Below are 27,624 nucleotides of genomic sequence, written 5' to 3' on the forward strand. Positions count from 1 at the left end.
GTTCAGGGCCAGGTTATTGCACTGGCACCATATGGACAGTTGCTCGATCTCTCTTCTGTACTCTGACTCATCCCCATCAGTGATACGCCCCACAATAGTGGTGTCGTCAGCGAACTTGATGATGGAGTTCGCACTGTGGTTCGCTACGCAGTCATGGGTATAGAGTGAGTACAGTAGGGGGCTGAGCACGCAGCCTTGAGGTGCTCCCGTGCTGATTGTTAATGAGGCTGACACATTTCCACCAATACGAACAGACTGTGGTCTGTGGACGAGGAAGTCGAGGATCCAGTTGCAGAGGGATGCGCAGAGACCCAGTTCTGCGAGTTTGGTAACCAGTTTGGAAGGGGATGATTGTGTTAAATGCCGAGCTGTAATCAATGAATAACAGCCTGACATATGAGTTTTTGTTGTCCAAGTGGTCCAGTGCGGAGTGGAGGGCCAGCGAGATCGCATCCACCGTTGATCTGTTGTGGCGGTATGCGAACTGCAGTGGGTCCAGGTTTTTGTCGATGTAGGAGTTGATTTGCTCCATGATCAACCTCTCAAAGCACTTCATCACCACTGGCGTTAGTGCCACTGGTCGATAGTCATTGAGGCACGTCACCTTACTCTTCTTGGGCACCGGTATAATTGATGCCCTTTTAAAGCAGGTGGGGACCTCAGACCTCAGAAGTGAGAGGTTGAAAATGTCCGTAAAAACTCCCGCCAGTTGGTCCGCACAGGTTTTTAGAACACGGCGGGGTATACCATCAGGTCCAGGTGCTTTTCGGGGGTTCACCCCTCTGAAGGATTTCCTGACATCGGCCTCTGTGACTGAGACTGAAATGCCATCGCAGCGAATGGGGGATCGGGAAGGCACATCAGTATTCTCCCTGTCAAAGCGTGCGTAAAACGCATTGATCTCGTCAGGGAGTGATGTTACACCGGCATTCGAGCTGCCTCCTGGTTTTGCCTTGTAGGAGGTGATTGCATTCAGACCCTGCCACAGCTGCCGAACATCTGTCTCGTCCTCCAGTTTGGAGCAGAAGTCCCTTTTGGCCTTTTTGATGGCCTTACCAAGGTCGTATCTGGTCTTCATGTAGGCCACTGTATCGTTGGATGTGAATGCCCTGTGTCTGGACTTCAGGAGAGTGCGGATCTCAAAGTTCATCCAAGGTTTCTGATTGGGAAACACTCGGAAGGTTTTTGTAGGGATGCAGTCCTCCACACATTTCTTTATGAAGTCTGTAACGACTGTGACATATTCGTTCAAGTCCGTTGCCGAGTCCTTGAACATTGCCCAGTCTACCCCCCCCCCCCCCCCCCCCCCCCCCCCCCCCCCCCCCCCGACCAGCTCTGTGCTGTCCTCACTTCTGGGGGTGCGCTCTTTAATTGCTGCTTGTAGGCAGGAAGAAGCAGCACCGCGGTATGGTCGGACTTACCGAAGTGAGGGCGAGGGATAGAACGATAGGCATTCTTGATGGTGGTGTAGCAGTGGTCGAGGGTGTTAGGTCCTCTGGTGCAGCAGGAGACATGTTGGTGGAAGTTGGGGAGTGATTTCTTTAGGTTCGCCTTATTGAAGTCCCCAGCAATGGTGGTAAATGCCTCGGGGTAAGACGTCTGGTGTTTGTTGACCACGGCATGCAGCTCCTCCAGTGCCAGACGGACGTCTGCCTGGGGTGGGATGTAGACCGCGGTCAGGATAACGGAGGTGAATTCTCTCGGGAGCTAGAAGGGACGGCACTTCACCGCCAGATGTTCGAGGTGTGGAGAGCAGGAGTTGGACAGGACTGCCACGTCAGAACACCACGCAGAGTTGACCATGAGGCAGACGCCCCCTCCTCTCCCTTTCCCAGATGCCAGGGTACAGTCCATGCGGTGGATGGAGAACCCTTCAGGCTGGACTGCTGAGTCTGGGGAGCTGGGGGTGAGCCATGTCTCTGTGAAACAGAACACAGAGCATTCCCTCAGCTCCCTTTGATAAAGCAGTCTTGCCCTTAAGTCCTCCACTTTGTTTTCAAGGGACTGTACATTAGCCAGTAGGATGGTTGGGAGAGGGGGATGAAGGCCCCTGCGCTTCATTCTGACCTGAAGTCCTGCCCGACGGCCACGTTTCCGGACACAATGGAGGCTTCCCCTTTGTTTCCAGGTACTGTACTTGCTGTACCTGCTGTTTCTGCGGACCTGCGCTGGAACGGGGATTCCCTCACAGACGTTGTACATGTTTTACATAGACTGATTGTCCTTGTATTATATGGAGTTGCCAATGTGATCTGCTGAGTTTTACATTTGATATTGGTTATTGGTTTATTATTGTCATGTGTACTGAGATAGTGAAACATTATGTTTGCTTGCTATCCAGGTAAATCATATGCATGTGCACATCAGATACTGCAAAAGAGAAATACAGAGTGCAGAATACTAAAGCTACAGTAAAGTACAGATTAAAAAAGTATAAGGGATGCCAATAAAGTAGATTGGAAGATCGGGAATACATCCTTAGCACAAAAGGTCTGATAAGGTCTGTAGTGTTTGATAACAGCACTGAAGAAATGATTCTTGAATCTGATCGTATGTGCATTTAAGCTTTTGTATCTTCTGCTGAAAGGGAGAGGGAAGAAGAGAGAATGATACAATACAATACAATACAATTCAATTTATTGTCATTTGGACCCCTTGAGGTCCAAACGAAATGTCGTTTCTGCAGCCATACATTACAAAAAAAGACCCGAGACACAACACAGTTTACACAAACATCCATCACATCGTTGTGATGGAAGGCAAAAAAAACTTATCTCTCCACTGCACTCTCCCCCCCATGTCAGAGTCAGAGTCAAAGTCAAAGCCCCCGGCTGGCGATGGCGATTGTCCCGCGGCCATTAAAGCCACGCCGGGTGATGCAAGGTTGCGCACCGGGTCTTGGTGTTAGAGCCCCCGGCGTGCCCTCGCAGAGTCCCGCGGCCATTCCAAGCCGCGCGGGGCGATGGTGTAAGGCCCCGCTCAGGTAATCTTCAACCCCGCAACTCGGGCGGGAGAAGTCGCCGCTGCGGAAGCCCCGAAAAGCGGTCACCCAGCAGGGACCCGCGGGCTCCCGGTGCCGCCGTCCGCCAAACCCGCAGTTGCAGCCTCCGAATCTCCGGAGGTCGGGTGGCAGCAGTGCTCAACCACAGCTCCACCCGCTCCGGACTTGGCCAGCCCCGTGACGGTGAGTAGTCGGCAGCTCCGCAGCTGGAACCCCAGATCGTTCCTGTTGGAGGCCGCTCCACGTTGCAGCCCCAACGACAACGGAGACCCGACAAAGAAAAGGTCGGGTCTCCCGTGCAGGGGAAAGATTTTAAAGTTACCCCCTCCCCCCCACACCACCCCCACCCCCCCACACACATACCCCAACAGAAAAAATAACAAAAACTACATAAAAACGAGACAAAAAATAATAAAACACAGATGGACTGCAGAGGCCGCTGCTGACGAGAGTCGCGCCGCCCACCGAATTATGTCCTTTGACTGAGTGGTCCTTGATTATGATGGACGCAGTGGGATGTCTAAATGGAATTGAGAGGAGAGGTATTAGAGTAGGGAGGCTGGTTTGCCTGATGGACTGAGCTGCAACCAGAACTCTGCAATTTCTTGTAAAGTAGAGAGCAGTTGCCATACCATGCTTTGATGCATCCCAATAGAATACTTTCTATGGTGCATCTGTCCCAATTGGTAAGAATCATTGTAGACAAGCTGAATTTCTTTACTTTTCTGAAAAAATAGAGGCATTCATGCGTTTTCTTTGCCATATCACTGATGTGGCAGGTCAAATTGTTGCTGATATTTACACCTGGCAACATGAACCTCTCAACTTTCTCCACTTCAACACATTGATGTAGACTGAGGTGTGTACTCTCCTTTGCTTCCTGATGTTGATGACAAGCTCCCTCATGTTTGCAGACATTGAGGGGGAGAGGTTGGCTTGACACCAGGTTAGAATGCTCCCTATCCCCTTCCTGTAATCAGTTTTGTCATTGTTCGAGATCCAGCTCACTATGGTGGTGTCATCTGTAAGAACCACACAATGAAAATATAGATACCTAGACATTTGAATTTCATCTCTATCTAGCTGCACAGGATAATTTTAAAGAAAATGTAGATACTGGAGGATAACTACAGAACAAAGCTGGAAGTAAGGACAAAATGCAATCTTCCAACTTAAAGTTTCAGGAGGCAAATGTATTCATTTTAAAATATAGGTTTTGGACAGAACATATAATTAAGAAAGCAAGCCAGAGTCTATAGTAAATTTTGCCCTGTGCAACAAGTTGAGGTATTACATAGAAACAAAGAAACATAGAAAATAGGTGCAGGAGTAGGCCATTCGGCCCTTCAAGCCTGCACCATTCAATATGATAATGGCTGATCATCCAAATCAATATCCCATACCTGCCTTCTCTCCATACCCCCTGATCCCTTTAGCCCCAAGGGCCACATCTAACTCCCGCTTAAATCCAGCCAATGAACTGGCCTCAACTACCTTCTGTGGCAGAGAATTCCACAGATTCACCACTCTCTGTGTAAAAAATGATTTTCTCATCTCGGTCATAAAAGACTTCCCTCTTATCCTTAAACTGTGACCCCTTGTTCTGGACTTCCCCAACATCGGGAATAATCTTCCAGCATCTAGCCTGTCCAACCCCTTAAGAATTTTGTAAGTTTCTATAAGATCCCCCCTCAATCTTCTAAATTCTAGCGAGTACAAGCCGAGTCTATCCAGTCTTTCTTCATATGAAAGTCCTGCCATCCCAGGAATCAGTCTGGTGAACCTTCTCTGTACTCCCTCTATGGCAAGAATGTCCTTCCTCAGATTAGGAGACCAAAACTGTACGCAATACTCCAGGTGTGGTCTCACCAAGACCCTGTACAACTGCAGTACAACCTCCCTGCTCCTGTACTCAAATATTACTTGATATTGATGGGTGGGTCCATTTGCAAGCTGCATGGGCATTATAAAGGTGGGCTAGTGGGAAAACTTGATAGAGCAACTTCATTGAGCAAGATGCAAGATAGTCGGAATATGATATGTGCCACATTAATGAAAATATAATGAAAGAAAGATAAATATGCATGCTGTTTTGGCAGCAACATGATCATGTACTGAACCTGGCACTTAGCAGTGTGCGGCAATTTATTGCAGTGACAACATGACAACAGCAATTCACATGAGTGCTGATGAAATGGATTCAACATCTCTGGAAAGTACTGGAATACACTTTCCAAGCAGTTCAATAGGAGATTGAATGCACTATTTAAACAAAACTAGTGCCCTCCACGATGTTTGGGACAAAGACCCATCATTTATTTATTTGCCTCTGTACTCCACAATTTGAGATTTGTAATAGAAAAAAATCACATGTGGTTAAAGTGCACATTGTCAGATTTTAATGAAGACTATTTTTATACATTTTGGTTGAGCTCACCAGTGCTCTCTTTCTTCTTAATGATGTTCCAAACAGTTGATTTTGGTAAGACTAAGGTTTGGTTGATGTCTTTTACAATGCTATTCTTGTTTCTCACTCACAATGGCTTCTTTGACTTTCACTGGCACAACTTTGGTCCTCATGTTGATGAACAGCAATTTAAAAAAAAATCCAAAGGTGATAGAAAGACTGGAGGGAAGGCTAGGTGCTGAGAGTTCTCTTATACCTGCATTAAGGAGGCAATTAAACACACCTGAGCAATTACAAACACCTGTGAAGCCATGTGTCCCAAACATTATAGTGTCCTGAAATGGGGGGACTATGTACAAACACAGCTGTAATTTCTACATGGTGAAAACAAAATCTATAAAAATGCCCTTTAATAAAATCTGACAATGTGCACTTTAACCACAAGTGATTTTTTTTTCTATTACAAATCTCACATTGTGGAGTACAGAGGCAAATAAATAAATGATGGGTCTTTGTCCCAAACATTACGGAGGGCACTGTAAGTGTGATGCACTTAGGTACTCTCTTAAGACCCAGTCTGCAATACAAAATAAAGTGAACTATTATATTTATAGCATCATACTTCCCACAAAGATGGCATTGTACATCAGACTAACACCTCTGAAAATAGTTTGAAGTATTTGATTGAAAAGCGTGGGGTTACCCAAAGTTTTTTTAAAGGAAAACAAATCAATAATGTAGCAGCAGATTACTTTAATGCAAAGATCTGGGTCTTAGATACAAACTCTTATTTGATAGTTACTGCGCCTCAGCTGAAGGTGGTGATTTCAATGGAATATCAGTCAATGGAATACACAGGCCATGAATACCAATACAAGCGATTATATAATAATGGCACTCCAAATTCCATATTAAGTACGCCTTGTGTTATTAAGCGAGGCTTTCAGATCATGATAATACATCCGTTTGGCCCAACTAGTCCACACTGATCAAGAAGTCCATCTAAGCTAGACCCATTGGCCACATTAGGTCCATATCCCTCCCAACATTTATGTACCTGTCCACGTATCTTTTAAGTGGTCTACCACTATCTCTTGTAGCTTGTTCCATATGCATGTGGTGCGCATATGGAACAGGCTTGGATGGAGTTGCCACTCGACAAGATCACAGCTCAGCCTCCTACCCTCCAAGGAATAAAGTCCTAGCCTGCCCAACCTCTCTCAATAATTCAGACCCTTGAGTCCTGGCAATATTGTTGTAAATCCTTTTTTGCACTTTTTCCAACTTAATGACATCTTTCCTGTAGCAGGGTAATCAAAGCTGTACACAATACTACCAAGTGTGGCCAATGTCCCAATGTCTCCAGTACTCGATGCAGAAACAAGGAACCGCAAATGTTGGTTTACAACAAATGGCACAAAGTGCTGGAGTAACTCAGTGGATCATGAATAAGTGACGTTGCAGGTGGGGACCTTTTTTTGAGTCTGAAGTAGAGTCTCAACTTGAAACATCACCTATCCATGCCCTCAAGTCATGCTGCCTGAGCCGCCAGTTACTCCAGCACTGTGTCTTTTCCTGTACTGAATGCCCTGACCGATGAAGGCCAGCATACCAAACAACCTCTTCACCATCCTCTCTATATCATTATTTATTAAAATCGGATATCTGTTGAAGTAGTTAAAGATTGAAAGACACATAGAATAGAATCAGAGGACATTTTAAAACAAAACAAGGTCTGTTTACCGTGTCCTGGAAAAATCTTCAAATATTAATAAATTATTATCTGTACATTCTAACACCTTATTATTGAAGTGGCCTGCTACATGCCAAATATCTGTCTTGTTTGATGATTTAACATGAGAAAGGAAATTAAAGTCAAGTGGCCCGGATCTTCTTAGAGAAGTAATATGATGTTACAGCAATCCAATACCTTTCTATTTCTTTGAAGAGTTCATAACCAAAATAGCCATGGGCTTAACTGTGTTGTTACAAGGTACCCAAACTCTGCTTCAAAGGATTAGTGTATAATGTTATATAAAAGGCTATAATGACATGTGATTCCTTAAGAACTGCAAATAATTTCACATTATTACCTAATAACTTTGATAGGCCATCATTGGGGATCAGTTGTGAATTGAGGAGAGCAGGGCAAATACATTATTGTTTACTACAATCTTTGTCACTAGTAATGATTTAGCATGGTTTTACATATCTACATATCAGATGATAAAGGAACCTTGGAAGAGTTACAAGATTAATCCTGTTAAAATAACTGAAACTACTCAGAGGGATCTACCTACAGGGGACTGTGTAATTGTGGACTGGGGTAGAAATGTGAGGTTATAGTCCTCCAGAACACATTACTGAAGTAGGTTCATGAAACCAGCTGGTCTTTGTGCTGTTGTTTGTTCTTGTCATGCGTTATAAATTGACACAAGTGGAAAAAAGAATTTGCAGAAAATGTTTGTTCCCCTCATAGAGACCTTGGATGGCAGAAGCACCAAACTAGCAGCAAACAATTCAAACCAATTCCTTCCATTAAAAAGCAGCCTAAATGTCAAAAATCTTTCATCACTTAAATCATCACATGCTCACTACCATGCTATATCCAAACGAAAGATAAATTAAAATATAGCAATGCTGCTCTCTGAATGTACTCTCCAGGGTCATGAGTTTCCATTAGAAGTGATTAATATTTGATGGAAGGGTCCTGAAAAGGCAATGCCTATCGGGCAATCGATTTGAACAGTTTAAAGTGTTTGTTCAAGGCCAGTAAAGGTATTAAAAACATTGACTACAAATATAAATCCTAATCTTATTCAGAAAACACAGCTACTTTTTGATTCATAATAAATCTGACACTACTGTTCAAGGCCTACCGACAAATCAAATTGCCTCAAAACACCTTAAAAAAAAAAGATATACAAGGGATCAAAAAGTATTTTGCCATTATAATATTGGCTCAAACGTCCCATTTTAACAAAACTGCCAATTCTGCCAGGAACTGCTAGTTTTATCCACACCAGAAGTCAGGGTTCCAGTGTGAGAGCAAAGACATGTAAGTCACAACTAGTTTCCCAACAGGGATGCTAAGAAGTGCAACTGCTGGACCAGGTTAGAGATGCTTCATCTTTCTCAGTTCTGACAAAGAGTCTTTAAACTGAAGTATTACTGCTTCTTTTTCCACAAATGCTGCCTGACCTACAAATCATGAGAGGAATACATCTGGTAGACGCACAGTTTCCTGCCCAGAGTAGGGGAATAGAGAACATAGGTTTAAAGTTAGGAGGGAAAGATTTAATAGGATTCTCAGGGATCCTCAGGTAACTTTTTAACACAGTTGGTTGAATGGAATGAGCTACCAGAGGAGGTAGTTGAGGCAGGTACTATGGCAGCATTTAAGAAACATTTATTTAGAGGGATATGGGCCAAATGCAGGCAGGTTTCTATACTCTCTCTCTAAAATCTGAAGTAAATTCTAAAGGAAATGAGACCATAGTATGAGCAAAAGGGGCAAAGCCAGAAAATAAAGCTGACGGTGGGAAAGAAAGTTGAGAGAAAGAAAGTTAAAGAGGGTAAATATGACAGTTACAGGGATGAGTCGTTGACAAACTGGGGTAGGTATAGATCTACTGGTGTCAACTTGTTTGTATGTGCTCTTTGTTCCAATCCTAAACAGCAAGGCCCTGTGTTGTGGCTGTAGAGGACTGTGAATGTTTAAAAAATACTGCTTTGAAAAATGTGAAACTAGAATTATGAAGATTATTAAAAATGTAAATAACAAGAATTAAAACAATTTAATCATTCTTAATCGACCCTGGTTCCTCATCATTCCTCTTCATTAAAATGGGAATGGACAAGCAGTTCCTTTGTCAGGTCCAACATGGTGCATGTTTAATGGAATGATTCCCCTGCATAAATTGCTGAGAAACTACAGCATTTACATTTCACTGCTGGACTACATTGGAACCTCAGCAAAACCCTGAAAGAGCAACCACCAAATCCGAGATTTTATGCCAGAATGGTAGCATTTACACTGAAGTGCTACCAGTTTAGCTTGGAACCATTACCTTTCAGCAAGTTCCACCCACTTTCAGATGTACATAAAAGCAGTATACAACAGAGAACAATAATACATTTGAACTTGAATCATTATTTTCTCGTCATCTCCGGTTGCAAAAAAACATGCTACTGGCCTGCACTTTCTTGCACCTGCAGGTCATAAATCACTATCTTTATTAATGTTTCACCTGACACCACAACTCTGTCGAGTAACAGGAAACTTTAAAAGTAAAATTCACATGATTTTCTTGAGTAAGAGATGACAAATGTTGGTCTATCATAGTTTGCAACTAATATATGAAAGTACATCGAGTTGAATTTTATATCAAAAGATTGAGTTAATAAAAATAATAAAAACCTGCTTTGATCAATGACAAGATGAATGCAGTTTATTTTCTAAGCAAGAGTGCTTTTACAATTGACACTGCTCCTCCAAGTGTCAATTGAACAATTGCTCCCACTACAGGTGGTTACATAGCACACAAATGTAAGAGCAAGGTAATTGCATTATAACGACTGGATCACAGAGAAACTGTTTTATACTGAATCTAGAATGTATGTAACTAAAAAGCAGAATGGCAACAGGTCAAGTAATGATGAGTTTATTTTGATATTCAAGTTCTTATCTGAACCTTTTTGTTTGCAACGACAGGGAGAGAAAATTGCTTATGTTCAAAATTGTAATCAAAAGTAAGCTGCTTGCAGTAAAACCAATTGGGAAAATCAACTACTGAAATCTATGCACTTCCATAGTTAAACATCAATGATTACTTCTAAAACTATTGGAGTAAGAAAATTCAATGCTTTTGAATTAAAGTTATAAACAAAATCTAAGATTAAAATATCTGAAAATATGTGAAAGCTAAATTAAGGCCAGGTTACTCTTAATTATTACCTCACGAGACTTTCCATGGTCCTTACATTATCTCTGAGAATCATTAAATCCACCAAATTGGAGCTATTAGTCAAGTAAACGTTCTCTGAACTGTGTCCCACCCATTAACACTTTCATAAATAAAACCAATACTGTACACAGTATTCCACATGTGTTACTGACACCCTAACACCTAACTGAAGTTCAGCCAGTTTAATCTGGTATTCAGTTCCTCTAGTAAATGATAACAGATTGGTTCTCCTAGCTACTTGATGTACCTGCTACTAGCCTTATAACTCATCGTTATGTTCTTGGGGAGGGGGCTTAAATATCAATAAAATGATTTGAATCTATATTTGCTTAAAATACAAAAGTCTAAAAACATTAATATGCGGAAGTTACATAAGAATGAAATATATTGAAGACACGAGAAATTGCTGACGCTGGAATCTGGAGCAAAAAGTAAACAGTTGGAGGAACTCAGTGGGTTCCTCAGGTCTCGCAACAGGGACCCGATCCAAAACATCCCTTTCCATCCACAGATGCTACTTGACCTGCAGAGTTCCTCCAGCCGTTTGTTTCTTTTTACTGGAATACACTACCCACCGAACCAATCTTTGACAGCCTTTAAAGTGATAATCAAACTTCATCATACTGTACAAATAAGTTACTTTTATTATGGCCAAATTAAGTTACAAAATCTGATTATAGCCAAACCAGAAACTCTCTGCAGCTGGCTTTACTTCAAATTAATAAAATGTTATGCCTGATTGTCAGCTGCCAACCACCTAAGATAAGGAAGTGCAAATCATTTGTAATCATTGAATTGAAGGTATTAATCACAAAGGGCATAAAAACTGACATAAGAAAATTAAGAGCAAAGAATTCATCATTTCCATAATTAATAATTCTTAATTTTCTTCTTTGCAATTCACAGCCACTTCACAAAATTTATACTGCAACCAAATTGCAACTTCAGAAATTGTAAAATTGAGAAGAAAAGTGCATGTGTTCAATTTTATGCCAATGTCACATTACCAAACTACAAAAGAATCAAGAGAGGAATGACATTAGTATGAAAGTAACGTTTTGTAAAAGGGGTTGGAAGGTTAATTACATGCATAAACTATTTTCTGGTTGAATAAACCTGCATTTCTTCACAGCCCAACTGAGAAAAAGGGAATTTATAAATCATTTGCGTGATATACAGGAAATTGTAATTATTTATTTTGATCCTTCAAACAATACTTAGGAAATTAGAAAACCTTAATTTCAATTAAGTGCAGTATACAGTATATCCAACTTTTCAGCAGGGCTTCAATTAAAATTTAAACAAATATATACATTTTACATTTTTCAATGTTATTTCTGAACTTTAGTTTAGTTTAGATTAGTTTAGAGATACAGCACGGAAACAGGCCCTTTGTCCCACCGAGTCTGCACTGGCCACCTCACATTAACACTATCCCACTCACACTAGGGAGTTTTCAGAACTATACATGGGTACCGGGTCATTTTCAGAACTGTACACGGACAGGTGAGAATCCACAGCAGTGAGTTATAGCTCTATCAAGATACAACCATGAAAAAGTGCTCACCTGTACAAACTATAAAGATAATATTCATAAAATTTATTGTAGTTTTAATACTTTCTAAAGCAATAATCAAATTGACAATATTTAGCTCCATAAACATATGCAGTTTCTCTCAGCAGCTGGATAAAGCAAAGCCACTGAAGACATCAAGCCGTCAATCGGTAGATAACTGGGTAATAAGCTTGAGACCGGCAGGATAGTAAATACTCTACAGAACAAGACTGTAATTGAAACATTTAAATCATTTAGACATCTCATTGCTGCTGAAACTTTGCTCAATTTCACTTTTAAAGTTCACAAATAATCAGTTTTATTACTGTTTAAGCTTATTGTATTGTCATTTAATTTCACTATGGTCCATACAGGGCCGGCGTTAAGCCGATTTGACCGATTGCTCCCAATTGGGCCCCGCGCCTAAGCGGGGCCCCGCACTAATGTTCAGTATTTCGTACGGAAATACAAATTCTCTTTGTTAAATAAAGATTTTTTTAAATTCGCCATCCGGATTTTTTTTAAACGAACATGTATAACAACCGCTGCACGGCCATCATACACAACCGATTTGTTAACTAGTGCTGTTAGCACTTCTTAACGGTAAGTACTTAACACCTTGTTATGCAATGTCATGAATCTGCATCTATCCGCATTCCTCAGTAAATGTTATAGTGTTTTGAACAAGTATTAATGACGCCGTGTTCCTTTGAATAAAATTCACGCGGCGTCATTAATACTTGTTTAAAACACAATTACATTTACTGAGGAATGTAGATCGATGACACGTTGAGAATTTCATTTAACTCACCATCATGAGTGAGGGCTCCGGACCGCGAGAAGGGGCATCTTCCTGGTGTGCAGGTTTGTCATTCACCTACCGACCCACGTTGTGTCCAAAGATCTTATAGCGGATCTTTGGTTGTGTCTCTCTGTCTTTTGCTCACTCCCTCCCTCCCTCCCTCTTTCTCTCGCGCTCTCTCTCCCGCTCCCCATATTGTCTCTCTCTAGCTCTCCCACGCCCTCTCTATCACCCTGTCCCCTCAGCATTCCCGGAATCATTGACGTTTTGCAGTAGACAAAAATGCTGGAGAAACCCTGCGGGTGAGGCAGCCGCCTGGCCCGCTAAGTTCCTCCAGCACTCTGTGTTTTTTGTTTGGCTCTGAAGTTGAAGGTGGCTCAGCGGGACGGGCAGCGGCTCTGGGGAGAGGGTTGTGTTTCTGGTCGAGACCCTTCTTCAGACAATCACAAGTACTCTCATCGACGCGAGTTCAGTTCGGTCTGAAGAAGGGTCTTCTCTCCCGAGTCGCTGCGCTCCCTGTCCTGCTGAGTTACTCCAGCTTTATGTCTATCTTCAATTTCAGAGAATTACAATTTCTCACGGGGGGCTTATAACGTCTCTAAACCCCTCTGGGACCCTCTGAACACGTCTAAACCCCCTCTAGCCCCCCTATTTCCCTCTAAACAATTGTAAACACACCTGAACCCATCTGAAGCCCTCTAAACATCTCTAAACCGTTTAAACCCCTCTAAACTAGGAGGCTGCAAGGTGACTTGGATAGGCTGGGTGAGTGGGCAAATGCATGGGAGATGCAGTATAATGTGGATAAATGTGAGGTTATCCACTTTGATGGCAAAAACAGGAAAGTAGACTATTATCTGAATTATGGCCGATTAGGAAAAGGGGAGATGCAACGAGATGCAACGAAAAATGCTCACGGCAGACCAAACGTGTTAAACAGAAATTGGTCAGATATTGAGCTTTACACAGTGAGAAATCATGTGAAATAATCACTGAATTTAATTTTAAATGAATGTACCTGCATGTTATACTGTTTAGTTTGGAGATACCACCAGATAGTCTGGTTGATACAACCAGATCAGTTTGGAGATACAACCAGATTAGTTTGGAGATACAACCAGATCAGTTTGGAGATACAACCAGATAGTCCACTGAGTTCGCACCGACCAGCGATTTTTGTTACAGATTTGACGAATTTATTTGGCGGCCAATCAAACGCTGTCTCTAAGGGGGTTGCATCCAATCACCAACCAGCTTGCCTTAAAATTCCCGAAACTACACGAAATATAAACATACATACATTTTTACTTTTCTAGAGTAGGGGCCCCGCCATCAGTTTTCTAATTGGGCCCCGCAATTCCTAGCACCGGCCCTGGGTCCATAGAAAGCCTGCAACTTGCCACAATTATAACTAATACTCCCTCTAGTCTTACACTTCAGTGTCTCCATAATATGTACATCATATTACACCTTTCTAATTTCCCTTCCCCCTGCCCAAACACATACATCATGTCTCACATCCGCCATGTCATTAAAACCTCCTTCTTTCATCTCCGCAACATCGCCAAACTCAGGCTCTCTCTCACACCTCCCGCTGCTGAAAGACTCATCCATGCCTTCATCTCCTCCCGACTGGACTATTGCAACTCACTTCTCCTTGGCATCAGCTCCACCTACATCAACCGGCTCCAACTGGTCCAGAACGCAGCCGCCCGACTCATCACCCACACCAAATCCTGGCATCACATCACTCCAGTCCTCAAACAACTTCACTGGCTTCCCATCTCCCACCGGATCACCTACAAAATCCTGATCCTCACCTACAAAGCCCTCCACCATCTGGCCCCCCAATATCTCACTGACCTCCTCTCCCCCTACCAACCCTCACGGTCCCTCAGATCCACATCAGCCGGTCTCCTCTCCATCCACAAGTCCAACCTCCGCAGTTTTGTGGACAGAGCCTTCTCCAGGGCAGCTCCCAGGCTCTGGAACTCCCTCCCCCAACTGATCCACAATTCCGTGTCCCTCACCACCTTCCAGTCCCAAGACCCATCTCTTCACCTCTGCCTATCCTTAGCCCCACGTCCCCCTCCCTTTTCATCTGTGCATTAATTGCCTCATATTGTGTTTTGAATTGAATTCTGTCTTTACTTTGTGTACTAGTCATGTCTCTACTATTTATTTCATTCCCCTTACATGTTTTTCCTCTACCTGCTAAATTTTTGTAAGGTGTCCTTGAGACTCTTGAAAGGCGCCCATAAATAAAATTTATTATTATTATTATTATACAAGCTGTCTGTATTCTCTCAACAGATCAACTTCACCCTCGGCTTGCTAGAATGACAAAAACAAAATGAAAATCTAATTTTCTTTACCGACATTTGTTCTGTACATGTAAAATGGTAAAACTAACTTGATGACTTTTGTCAGGTTGCTATAGACAAGATGAATTTTCCGCAAGCTTAATATTATTTCCTGGCTAAGAAATGTAAGCCTGTTTCTCCATCACATCAAGAATGCATTAAATAGTTTTATTCTGATTCACAGATTTAATGCTTATACAAATGTTTGGATCATTACCCCAATATTTATATCTGTCATTAATGATGTAAACATCAACGGCAAAATCATGATTGTTCTCAAGATGGATCTACAATCATCAATAGTATGCCTACGGGAAGGTAGTCAATTTGTAATCCATCAAAGCAATTTACCATATATCTATCCTTGAGAAAAGAACAGGTTCCTTTAATAACACGTGCAACTATCTAAATAATTCCTAATGCTTTACCTCACCCACCAAAACAGCAAGTTCCTCAAAAAATAAAAATAAATTTCCCGAATACCATTTTGAGTGTCTCAGGTAATATTCCTCTATTCAGGTTCTTTTGATCCACTCCATCTTCTTGACTATAACTGAAGCAAACTTAAAATTCATTGAGCAACCTTACTGAAAGATCAAAACAACACATGATTTTTAAATCCTAAGGAACAAAACCTAGCAAAGATTTCCTAAATCACATCCTTGTGACAAAAGCACGTGCATAGTTTTGCATTTCAGTAAGGATGACCAATGAATTTTCCGCCCATTATGTTTGCCTCAATTATCGGTGATTGGAGATGGGATGTTCTGTTTTGGAATTGTAGATATCAGAAACCATATCCTCACCATTTTTATAGTGAAATATATTGCTCACAACTGAGCAGCATCCAATGGAGTACAAACTGGAGCAAATCTATCCCTTCAGTCTTTTTCCAGAGATTACTTTCAATATTAGCCCTCTGAATCCTGCAATGGGCCAAAATAATTTTCTGCTGCTCTCCAATGCCCAATGTAGTTAAATTAGCTTTTTACCACTTTTGGAGGAAAGAAGGTATAAGTTATTTGCCTTCCATCACAGTGGGGGATGTGAGTTCACCGAAAAAACAAGATGGACGTGATGCCTGCACTGGTGAGGGCTCAGAGGAAATGCCGTGAGTGCAGTGATCTCGGTGTTTGCGGGGACATGGCTCCATGAGGACATCCCGGAGTGTAGTGCGAGTGTGGATGGTTTTCTGACTGTTCGGGCGGACAGGGACTGCAACGCCACATGTCAGAGCATCGATTGGGACAATTTTAGAAGGCAAAGAAGAGGTGGAATCTTTAATGTGTTCAGATGTACTTCTTTCATCCGTATTTTATCAGGCAAAAAAGGAAGGAGGTGGTGTAGGACCTGTGTTTAGGCAATATGTTGGGTGAAATGTCAGTAAGGGAATTCTTATAGTACAGTGATCACAACGTTTAGACTAGAAACGCAGAGGTGGAAGGTGCAGTCCTAACTGGTGGAGAGCCAACTTCAACAGATGAGGTGGGATCTAGCCTGAAGCCAAAGGGCCTGTCCCACTTGGCGATTTTTTCGGTGACTGCCGGCGTCATTGACTGACATATCAGGGTCGCTGAAATATTTTGAACATTTCAAAATCCAGCAGCGGCAAAAAAAAATGTTGCGACACTTGAGGAGACACCACGTGTCAATACGTCGTCATGCCGCGACTTTTTCGGTGACCTGATACGTCAGTCAATGATGCCGACAGTCGCCGAAAAAAATCACCAAGTGGGACAGGCCCTTTACTGAGCATTCTTAGATCAATGATGAGTCCACCTGGTCATAAAATCAATGTCATTGTGAAACACATTTATGTTTCCATGCTTATACTGCTTTAGCAGAGCCATCAAGTGGTCAGTATGATGGAGTGCGCATAGAGCAAACCAAGAATTGGGCACACAAGACTACAGATAATGGAACATGGAGCAATTATAAACTGCTGGAAGAACTTAGCGGATTAAATAGCATCTGTGGAAATAGAATGTTTCAGGTCGAAACCTACATCAAGATTCAAAGTGTATCCAGTAGATCTCCATCCTCTCCCCCTCATCTGGTTTCATCTATCACCTACCAGCTTCCATCTTACCCCTTCCACACAGCTATCTTCCATTTACATCTTGACCCGAAACTAAGCCCATTACAATTAGTGCTTAAATATGATGCTCCAAATGACAAAATCAACCTCTGGTGGTAGCAACCTGGAATTACACAACACCTTAAATTAGCAAGTCTCACAATGTTCTTTGCAGGAACATTTTCAGACAAAATTTGACAAAAGAAAGGTGGTGTTAGGGGGCATTGTAGGGAGAAATTGCAAAACAGATATTTCAGATGATGCAAATGAATGAGGATTTACATGCACATGCTTTCAAGAGAGAGCTAGATAGGGCTCTTAAAGATAGCGGAGTCAGGGGATATGGGGGGAAGGCAGGAACGGGGTACTGATTGGGGATGATCAGCCATGATCACATTGAATGACGGTGCTGGCTCGAAGGGCCAAATGGCCTACTACTGCACCTATTGTCTATTATCTAAATCCTTAGCCACCAATGCTGAGACACCAACTCACTCAAACTTAGATGTAAATAGTTTCTCCACATGAAATATTAATTGTAAGTTTTTAACAACTTTAACTATTTAAATTCCACCCAAAAGGTATGTGCCTGTAAATACCATCACAACCAAGTATTTGCATGTTTTTATAATTATATGACTTAGCTCATATTATAGACCTGTTAATCTAATTAACAAATCTAATCTAATCTAATTAAGACCAATTCAACTGCTCTAGTCTAGCTCAAGAATTTTTGACAGTGCTTAAATGATGAAGATAATTTAATGAGATTCTGATCACTGTAGCAACAGAAAATCAAACAACAGTATAGCATTTGGAAGACTATTCAGACCGTTCAAATCTGCATTAGCTCTTACAAAAGGCAACCCAGTCGATTCCACCTCATTCGTTCAAGCAGTCATCCCCATCCCTGCTACAAACCCACTTTATCACAAATATCAAATATTTCTATTCCAATTAGCCCTTGTGATTCAGATTCACTCCCACACCAATAGTGTGCATTCAACGGATATGTAGGATTACATATAGAATAAGCTACCTCCAGATATTTTGGCAGTTAGCAAATTTTATGGTACATGCCACTGCAGAATATCCTGGCCTAATATGAAAAATAATCTGCTACACACCATGAAAAAGATTTCAAATAATTGCCAGGGTAAGTGCAAACTCTGCATTTGAAAAAAACTATTTCAGACTAAAATTCAATTTATACATGTTTCCTTCTACTTAGGTGTTATCTTGCATCTTACAGAGCAAATGATGTTAAACAAAGAACATTCTGAACGGAGACCATCCTGGAATCTATTCTGAAGCTGTGCATGTCAGTTGAACATTGCCTCTTGTGTATATCTTTGAACATCAGAGTTAACTGAAATGACTGATGGCTTTTGTCTTGTGATCCACATCATATGAAGTATGTTTCAATGGTATGTCCCAAAGCTAACACTCTACTCCCAGTACAGCACAACCACGCTCAAGCTTTTAGGTGAAAATCTTGAAGGATTAAATCTAAGCACTGTTGGCAAAATTGACCACAAGACAATGCCATCAGCCAGTTCAGACAAAAAAAAAAATCATCCGACATTTTTTCCAGCTAAGAACTGAAAGCTTTCCATTAGCTTTCGCCCAGGGTATACAATACATATACAGCAGGAATCCTTGCAAAGTTAGGCAATGGAGAAAAATAATCACATGCATTTTATACTACCATGATATTGAAAGATGTATTTATCTGCTTCATTTGATATGGCATATTGCTCATTCAGTCTAAACATGAATGCAAACTCCGATGGGATTCCGAAAGTCATACCCGTGACACAGATAACTTGAACACAGTTTACAAATGACATTTATAAGGATTTCTATCCAGAACAATGCAAGCTCAAAATTAAAGTTTGCAGGCATTAATAAAAACCACAAAGTTCTAAGACAGCAACTTGAATTTTTTTAGATCCACAAATATTATTTTATAACTGGTCATGACTGAAATCACAGCCCTGAACAAAACAAACACTAGCATGACTTAATTTCAGGTACACAAAAATGCTGGAGAAACTCAACGGGTGCAGCAGCATCTATGGAGCGAAGGAAATAGACAACGTTTCGGGCCGAAACCCTTCTTCAGACTTAATTTCATTTTGTTGATGCTTTACAAAATCTATTTAAGTGTGTACAACATTAAATGATTAAATTTATAGAAATTAAAATGCTGCATTCAAATGCTACCAATGAAGGCAGTGAAATTTGTGGCAGAAAGTTTTAAAAATTCATAAGATCTGTTTCACAAATTAGCCGTTCACCCATACAACGTGGTAGCAAAAATGACAAAAGATTTGTTCTTATAGTCTATTAAAAATTGATATCAAAGCATTCCAGTAAAGTTACTTTCTATGTTCTGATTTAATGACTCATTTCAGCACTAGTTGGTTTTATAACATAGATTTAAGGCTTACTGAAGCCTTCACTAACACTTGCTTGAACGCACTTCCCTGGGACAGGAAAGCTGGAATAATGTGTCAGACCGAAGCAATATCAATGGTAGGAAATGCAATGCTGAGGATGCTTTGAAGATAGCCTGCAGCATATTTTGACCTGCAAACGTCTACTAAGAATATCTCCACCCAAGAAGTTCCACCGATCTGGCAGGCCTAAGGAGAAGCACAGTGCAGCCTGGAGTAGATTTCTACAATTCTCTAATTCAAGTTGAAAATACCCCAACTGTATGAAAGCTTCAATCCTGATGAAATTTATTCTTCTGTCAGTGCATTAAATCACCAGCGATTTTGTTAAAAGGCAGACATTATGTTAAACATTACATGTGGTACTTAGTCCAAACACAAGAGATTTGTTGTAATTAACCAATGCTGTTCAGGTTCTTTCAATGTTAATAAAAATAGATGCGATTGGAAATGCACATCTCAAGCTCTCTCCAACTGTGTGTATGATTTGCAGTCTGTAAATTATATCAAATGTTGCTAGTTATCTAATTTTGTCTTGAAATAATGCAAGTTATCATAACTAGCAATTGTTATTCATTCTCACCGTTTGACCTGTTTTTACAAAATGTTAAATGGTCGGCTCGACATAGACTACAAGACCTACACCAAACCCAAACCAATTAGGAGCAGACAAGGGCATTCGATCCAATTTGTGATCCCAGCTACAAAGACAGATGTATACAGCAATTCGTTCTTCCCCCGCACAATTAAAGCATGGAATAATCTCCACCCAACTATAGTTACCCAACCAGATGCGACTAAATTTAAAGTAGCTCTTTCTTCCCAATAACCCTTTCTGGCTTAAGCCCTCCCTTCACCACCTCCAGTTTAAATTCCATTTGGAATATTTTGGAGGACCAAGAAACCAAGAACCAAGACAAATCGTTTTCTCAAAATTGTTCCTCATAACTTCCATGCCTTACTTTCAACGCTTCATAAATTTCCACGTACCACTGCAAATTCAAATATTTTTGTTTTTCTACCCAAAACAAAAAACAAAAATTTTTTAATATTTGAACTGATCTTTTCACACCATGCCATTAAACTGCACAAATTGGACCCATTTTGCTGGAATGGAGTTTCTCCCAGTACACAATTAGACTTTACTCCAACTTCCAGTTAAATTGTTAAAATTTAGAGCTGGTAACAATGTGTGTACACCACGTACTCACCTAAATTTGTATCTAGTTTAATGGGCAATTAATATGAAAATTCAGCATATTAAAAAATTTGACATTAATAAAAAAAACAGCAGAAAATGGGTAAAATAACTGATAAGATTTGGTTGTTAACTTGATAAATCTTAAAATCTGAAATTTCTGGTCAACACACGTTAATAATATCATGCATAATTGATTAAATAATGGTATCTTAATAAGATCACCATAATTACCTATTATTTATTTACCGTGAAAATGAACTGGAACATTAACCTCTGTGCAGAAGAAAGTATATATTTGCAACTATGCTACTGGTTAGCAACATTTTGAAATTTGTGACTTTTTAAAAAGAAACAATGATAGAATAAATGAAGAATACAACAATATGATTAGATAATTAAGAGTTGAATTATCATAATATCTGAATTTTTTTCACATTAGAATGGTTTAAAGACACTGCAGTGGAATGATTATTAAGTGTAAAGATATGAAGGACTTGGGGATGAACAACAAGAACAATGCTAGAGGCCTTCATGAGAAACAAACATACAAAGTAATGGTTACATTGGCCAATTACAATGATTGATGATTAAGCAAAATATTGAAAAGCAATCTTTCAATCTTCCTTATACCATATTTTAAAATACACAATTCTACATTATAATGACTGTGTGGTTCTCTATAGAAAAACTCCTTTTTAGACACTTATTCCATTTAATTCAGCTTTCCTGCAACTGGATTTGGAAATGTCTCTATACTTATAATAGTGTGTGTGTGTGTGTGCTTGTGCGCGTGTGGGCGTGTGTGTATAATGACATCTTCTCAAAAAAACAACACGTTAACACGATTTTCCCCCCGGAGTCTGAAATCGCCTTATCTGGAAATTTCATGCTTTATTTCTCGAGTTATTAATGAAAATGTTCAAAAATCTGAAAAAAACATTGAAAAAAAAGGCTGTCTTTCGCTGATGACGTCACAATAACTCTGCCTCCCTATCCTGCCTGCCATTCTTGCTCGCGCTACGAGTGACATCACCTCCCCACCCCTCCCTCCGCAGGACGCCACAGGCTATTCCCAATGATACTTGATACAAACATAGAAATTAATCATAACACTGGCATGATTTTCAAGACCACCACCTGGAATTAGTTGAAGCAAATCCAAGACAACAGGGTTGGACAAAGTCTAGAATTTCCTTTTCTGAAAAATGTACAACATTTTCTACTGTAAAAAGAATTGTCTCAATTATCCTATTTTATGTTGTTCTATCCAATCCCTACTGTGTGAAAACAAACCCATTGCAGTCTATGTTTTAACAGATTATGAATAAAGAAAATGATAGATGTAAAGTCTTCACTGTTTTAAAGCACATTCTTGGACTCTACTAATAATCATTTACCCAACTTAACAAGAACATTTTACATTAACCTCTGAACAAAAATAATATTGTTAACACTTACACTGAAAACAGCACAACTGCAATTAATGTCCACTCTGGAGTTCTGTGAATAATATTGGTGTTGGTCAGTCTGTAAAACAATTACAGAAAATAATCAGCCACAAGAGGTGAAGTTCAAATGTTCAGACTACTTCCTTTATTCACTGAATACTTTAAAAAAAATTATTAGATTGTTATTTTTATCTTTTAGTGACTACACCACACTTTTCCCTGCCAAGAACATTCATTGGGGCATTGTTTAGGTCAGGTGGCAGAGCTCCCACCCTATTCTGTTTTTTACCCAGCTCCAGTGAAGGTACATGAATACACCTTGGTATACTTACTCCCTGTCTATAACGTGGCAGTGATTAAAACATTGTATGGAACATCATTGCTAGAAAGTGACATGCTACTATTAAAAGGCTTTGTATAAATTTTTTCAAAACACTGCCAGAAAGTATTGTTATATTTTCTCATCATTACTTTTAAATCGGTTGTACCTAGTTACAAAAACCCAAGGAGAGGAACAAATCTGGAACAAACATGCCATATTTTAAATCAATGTCCAACATTTCTTGGTAGTTTATTATTCAGGTTTTAATTATTACTGTGGTAATAATCAGCAATTCCTTTTATCTCCAGTTAGTATTACTTGCACAGCATTAAAATAACATATCTATTAGAGGAAAAATGTTTGAGGAAGTCCTTTGTTTGTGTGCAAACTGCTTAAGCATTTAGAGTTCCTTCATAAAGCTTCAGTTGGAAAAATGGAATATAGGGGTGCTGGGTAACGGAAGGCCCTACTTATGAAAATCCAACCTTTACGCAAATTCTCCCAGTCGCTGCTCTCAGGGCTAGTTCACAAGGGAACATTTCAGAGATCGCCCCATAGAAAAAGCCAATGACTTCTCCAAAAGATCATAACTAATATTATTACATTTATTTTTTGGATACATCTCTGTTAAGCTTAGCATTTATTGTCCATCCACAGTATAATGCAGCAGCATACGATTGAGAGATTCCAATATACAGCAAGACCCAGCAAGGATTTAACAAATAAATAGTTTTCTACTCAAGATATTTTGCATTATTTTTAAATGCAATCTCTAAAACCAAAGTACAGGTTGTCCCAGTTCCATGATGAGGCTGTACCTACAAACATCAAACAAAATAAATGACAGAATCATCTTGACAGCCTGTTCAATTGCAACATTCTGGCTAATCTGCGATGAGATACAATGAAAGAGACAGCTGAAATTCACATGGGGTAACAGTGAAAAATACCAGTGAAAGCATCTTTATTCTTATGCTCTACAAGGATCCATTATTGATTGCAGCATGGGGAAGCAACATACTTATATATAAATCGAAGAATGCAGTTATATGTGTGTCAATTAACTGAACATATCATATTTTCATATCAATTTGTAGCAACTTCACACCCAGTATATTGCTATCAAGAAACAGTTTACAAACCAAGCAGTGTGAGGAGTTGAATGATTTGCTCAAGTATAGATCTGTTGTTGCATTAACATCACCAGGCTGTTCAATGACTATGCAGTGAAGCTTCTCCAAACAAAAACCTTTTGCTCAATCACTAGTCCCAGAGCAACCACCTGTCATAGTGCAATCATCTTATTGTGGCTGTATTAAAAGGAGAGCTAAAAGCATACAACCTACAGGTGTGGCACGTTTATGTATGCAGTAGCAGACAAAGGTCAGTCACTTTTAAAGCAAACTGTACCTCAGGGCCAGATTCTCAGATGAACAAAGCTTTCAGTGCAGGGACAAATACAAAATCATAGGCAACAGTGGTCCATTAATTCTAGATCTCAGTAATGGTTAACTGTAGCAGTATTAAAATTGCCACCTGAAGAAAAGAAAAAAATATTCTGCTGGGAAAGTGAAGGCCATCGATAGGTACAATCATTAGTTTGTGCTTCATGTGATGACAGTGGCATAAGTGACCTGTCATAGAAAGCCATCATAACATTCCATTACCCATCAGTATAACTGTCTGGTTAAGGCAGTGCACCGTGGGGTGTGGGGGACTTCCTAAACTTACTTTTACAAGATAATTTTTAATTGTGTTTTAAAATTTGTGATATAAAGCACACCTGATTTTTTTCCCTATAGCTACAGTGCCCTCCATAATGTTTGGGACAAAGGCCCATCATTTATTTATTTGCCTCTGTACTCCACTTTGAGATTTGTAATAGAAAAAAATCACATGTGGTTAAAGTGCATATTGTCAGATTTTATTAAAGGTTTTTTTTATACATTTTGGTTTCACCATGTAGAAATTACAGTTGTGTTTATACATAGTTCCCCCATTTCAGGGCACCATAATGTTTGGGACACCTGGCTTCATGGGTGTTTGTAATCGCTCAGGTGTGTTTAATTGCCTCCTTAATGCAGGTATAAGAGAGCTCTCAGCACCTTGTCTTTCCTCCAGTCTTTCCATCACCTTTATTGCTGTTTATCAACATGAGGACCAAAGTTGTGCCAATGAAAGTCAAAGAAGCCATTATGAGACTGAGAAACAAGAATAATAATAATAATATATCTTTTATTGTCATTGCACGTCAGTGCAACGAGATTTAGTAAAACTGTTAGAGACATCAGCCAAGTCTTTGGTTTCTCAAAATCAACTGTTTAGAACATCACTAAGAAGAAAGAGAGCACTGGTGAGCTTACTAATCGCAAAGGAACTAGCAGGCCAAGGAAGAGCTCCACAGCTGATGACAGAAGAATTCTCTCCATAATAAAGAAAAATCCCCAAACACCTGTCCGACAGATCAGAAGCACTCTTCACGAGTCAGGTGTGGATTTGTCAATGGCCACTGTCCGCAGAAGACTTCATGAACAGAAATACAGAGGCTACACTGCAAGATGTAAACCACTGGTTAGCCACAAAAATAGGATGGCCGGGTTACAGTTTGCCAAGAAGTACTTAAAAGAGCAACCACAGTTCTGGAAAAAGGTCTTGTGGACAGATGAGACGAAGATTAACTAATATCAGAGTGATTTCAAGAGCAAAGTATGTAGGAGAGAAGGAACTGCCCAAGATCCAAAGCATACCACCTCATCTGTGAAACACGGTGGTGGGGGTGTTATGGCCTGGGCATGTATGGCTGCTGAAGGTATTGGCTCACTTCATTGATAATACAACTGCTGATGGTAGTAGCATAATGAATTCTGAAGTGCATAGACACATCATATCTGCTTAAGTTCAAACAAATGCCTCAAAACTCATTGGCCGGCGGTTCATTCTACAGCAAGACAACGATCCCAAACATACTGCTAAAGCAACAAAAGAGTTTTTCAAAGCTAAAACTTGGTCAATTCCTGAGTGGCCAAGTCAATCACCCGATCTGAACCCAATTGGGCATGCCTTTTATATGCTGAAGAGAAAACTGAAGGGGACTAGCCCCCAAAACAAGCAGAAGCTAAAGATGGCTGCAATACAGGTCTGGCAGAGCATCACCGGAGAAGACACCCAGGAACTGGTGATGTCCATGAATCGCAGACTTCAAGCAGTCATTGCATGCAAAGGATATGCAACAAAATACTAAACATGACTACTTTCATTTACATGACATTGCTGTGTCCCAAACATTATGGTGCCCTGAAATGGGGGGACAATGTATAAACACTGCTGTAATTTCTACATGGTGAAACCAAAATGTATAAAAATGGCTTTTATTAAAATCTGACAATGTGCACTTTAACCTCATGTGATTTTTTTCCTTAACAAATCTCAAATTGTGGAGTACAGAGGCAAATAAATAAATGATGGGTCTTTGTCCCAAACATTATGGAGGGCACTGTATAAAAGAATGGAGAAAACTGAATTTATAACTGCGGCAACTTTACCCTGTTAACACAGGATAACTTCTCCAGAAAAAAAGGCAATGCTGCACTATATATCTGTATAAACGACATTCACAAAATCAGTATTTGTCTTTTACATCAGTCCGCTCACTGTGTTGGACTAGCAAGTATCTCTCTTCTGGCTGGCAATAATGTTCGCACAATGTATATTAAATTCAAAACTTGGCCATGCCACTGAAACATCTGAAATTCTGACCCTTGTGTTTCTTTTTGCAGAGCGCAACGTAAACAAATAATAATTGTTCCAAGTCATTTTATTCATGTTAGCATTCTATTCTCATAGCATGAAATGCGAGTATTTTACTTTGGAATAAAATCACAATTGTTGTGGATAATAAGTTTTTACTTTGCTTCACATATCTACTAAAGAGCAGTATAACAAATCCTTAAAAAAAAATGTTACAGCTATAAAAATAGTTTTGCCCAGTTTATTGTTAAGATGTTAGTGCAGTGAAATATTTCCAAGAGGCTTAGCCATCGGTATCAGAGTTCACATGTGTAGCATTGCATTCAAATAGTGCCGTCACAGAAGGCCAATGCTGCAGGGGCAGTTAAGGAAATAACAGGAGGATCTGATTGTATTGATGGACAAAAGGTACATGGTCATTTTTTTAGATTGAATAAAAAAGGAACTGCAGATGCTGGTTTATGCCATAGATAGACACAACATGTTGGAGTAACACAGCAGGTCAGGCAGCATTTCTGGAGAAAATGGATAGGTGACGTTTCGGGTCAGGACCCTTTTTCAGACTGACCTTTTGGGTCGGGATCCTTCTTTAGATTCTGAAGAAGGGTCCCGGCCTGAAAATTTCTAGGTTCTTTAGATGCTGCAGTCGGTTCCAAGGTATCAGTTAATTACTTTATCCCTGACCATTGACAGTTAATATGTTGATAAAATTAGAACATTAGTCTGAAAATGTGCTCGTTATGGTCTGGTATAGGTCAATATTCACAGGCTTCAGCAGTGTGGAGCTAGAAAGTATAGTTTTGGAAAACTAGGTATAATCTAATCTACAACACTGACATTAAAAGTAAATTGGCTGTAAAGCTTTTTTTTAAATAACATTGGCTAACAATATTATTTTGTTTCGCAAAAAATGATAACACCATTGGAAATACTAAACTGGAATGCCATGCCTTAAATAAATATAAGTAATGTATTCTCCTATGGAGGTTCTTTTTTTTTTGTAATACAGAAAAGATGAATGATACATAAGATTTCCCTTACATAGGCTTTATACTGTGATGTCACTGCTCATTTCTTGTGTTATACTCCAAAAATGTATTTTCACTCAATTCTCACTCCCCTGCTCTGTTTATTATTTTTTTCCATTGCAAGTGAAAAGTAGATTGTGTTGTAGTGGAGCCTTAAAAGCGAGAACATCTTTGCTGCTTCCTTCCTTTACCCAAGTCCATTGAGCCAAACTTCCTTCAACGTTGACCCTATATCAGCCCTAAATCT

General features: G+C 40.0%; 1 protein-coding gene across 1 annotated transcript in view; it reads right to left on the reverse strand.

Moving 5' to 3' along the window:
- Positions 1-27,624, reverse strand: part of rpap2 (RNA polymerase II associated protein 2) — a 56,732-nt gene that overhangs the window by 4,942 nt on the left and 24,166 nt on the right. The window contains exon 10 of the mRNA XM_033028955.1: positions 22,291-22,359. Coding sequence (XP_032884846.1) covers positions 22,291-22,359 — 69 coding nt within the window. The remainder of the gene's footprint in view (positions 1-22,290; positions 22,360-27,624) is intronic.

This window comes from Amblyraja radiata, chromosome 10, assembly GCF_010909765.2.
Source record: "Amblyraja radiata isolate CabotCenter1 chromosome 10, sAmbRad1.1.pri, whole genome shotgun sequence".
Classification (NCBI taxonomy): Eukaryota; Metazoa; Chordata; class Chondrichthyes; order Rajiformes; family Rajidae; genus Amblyraja; species Amblyraja radiata.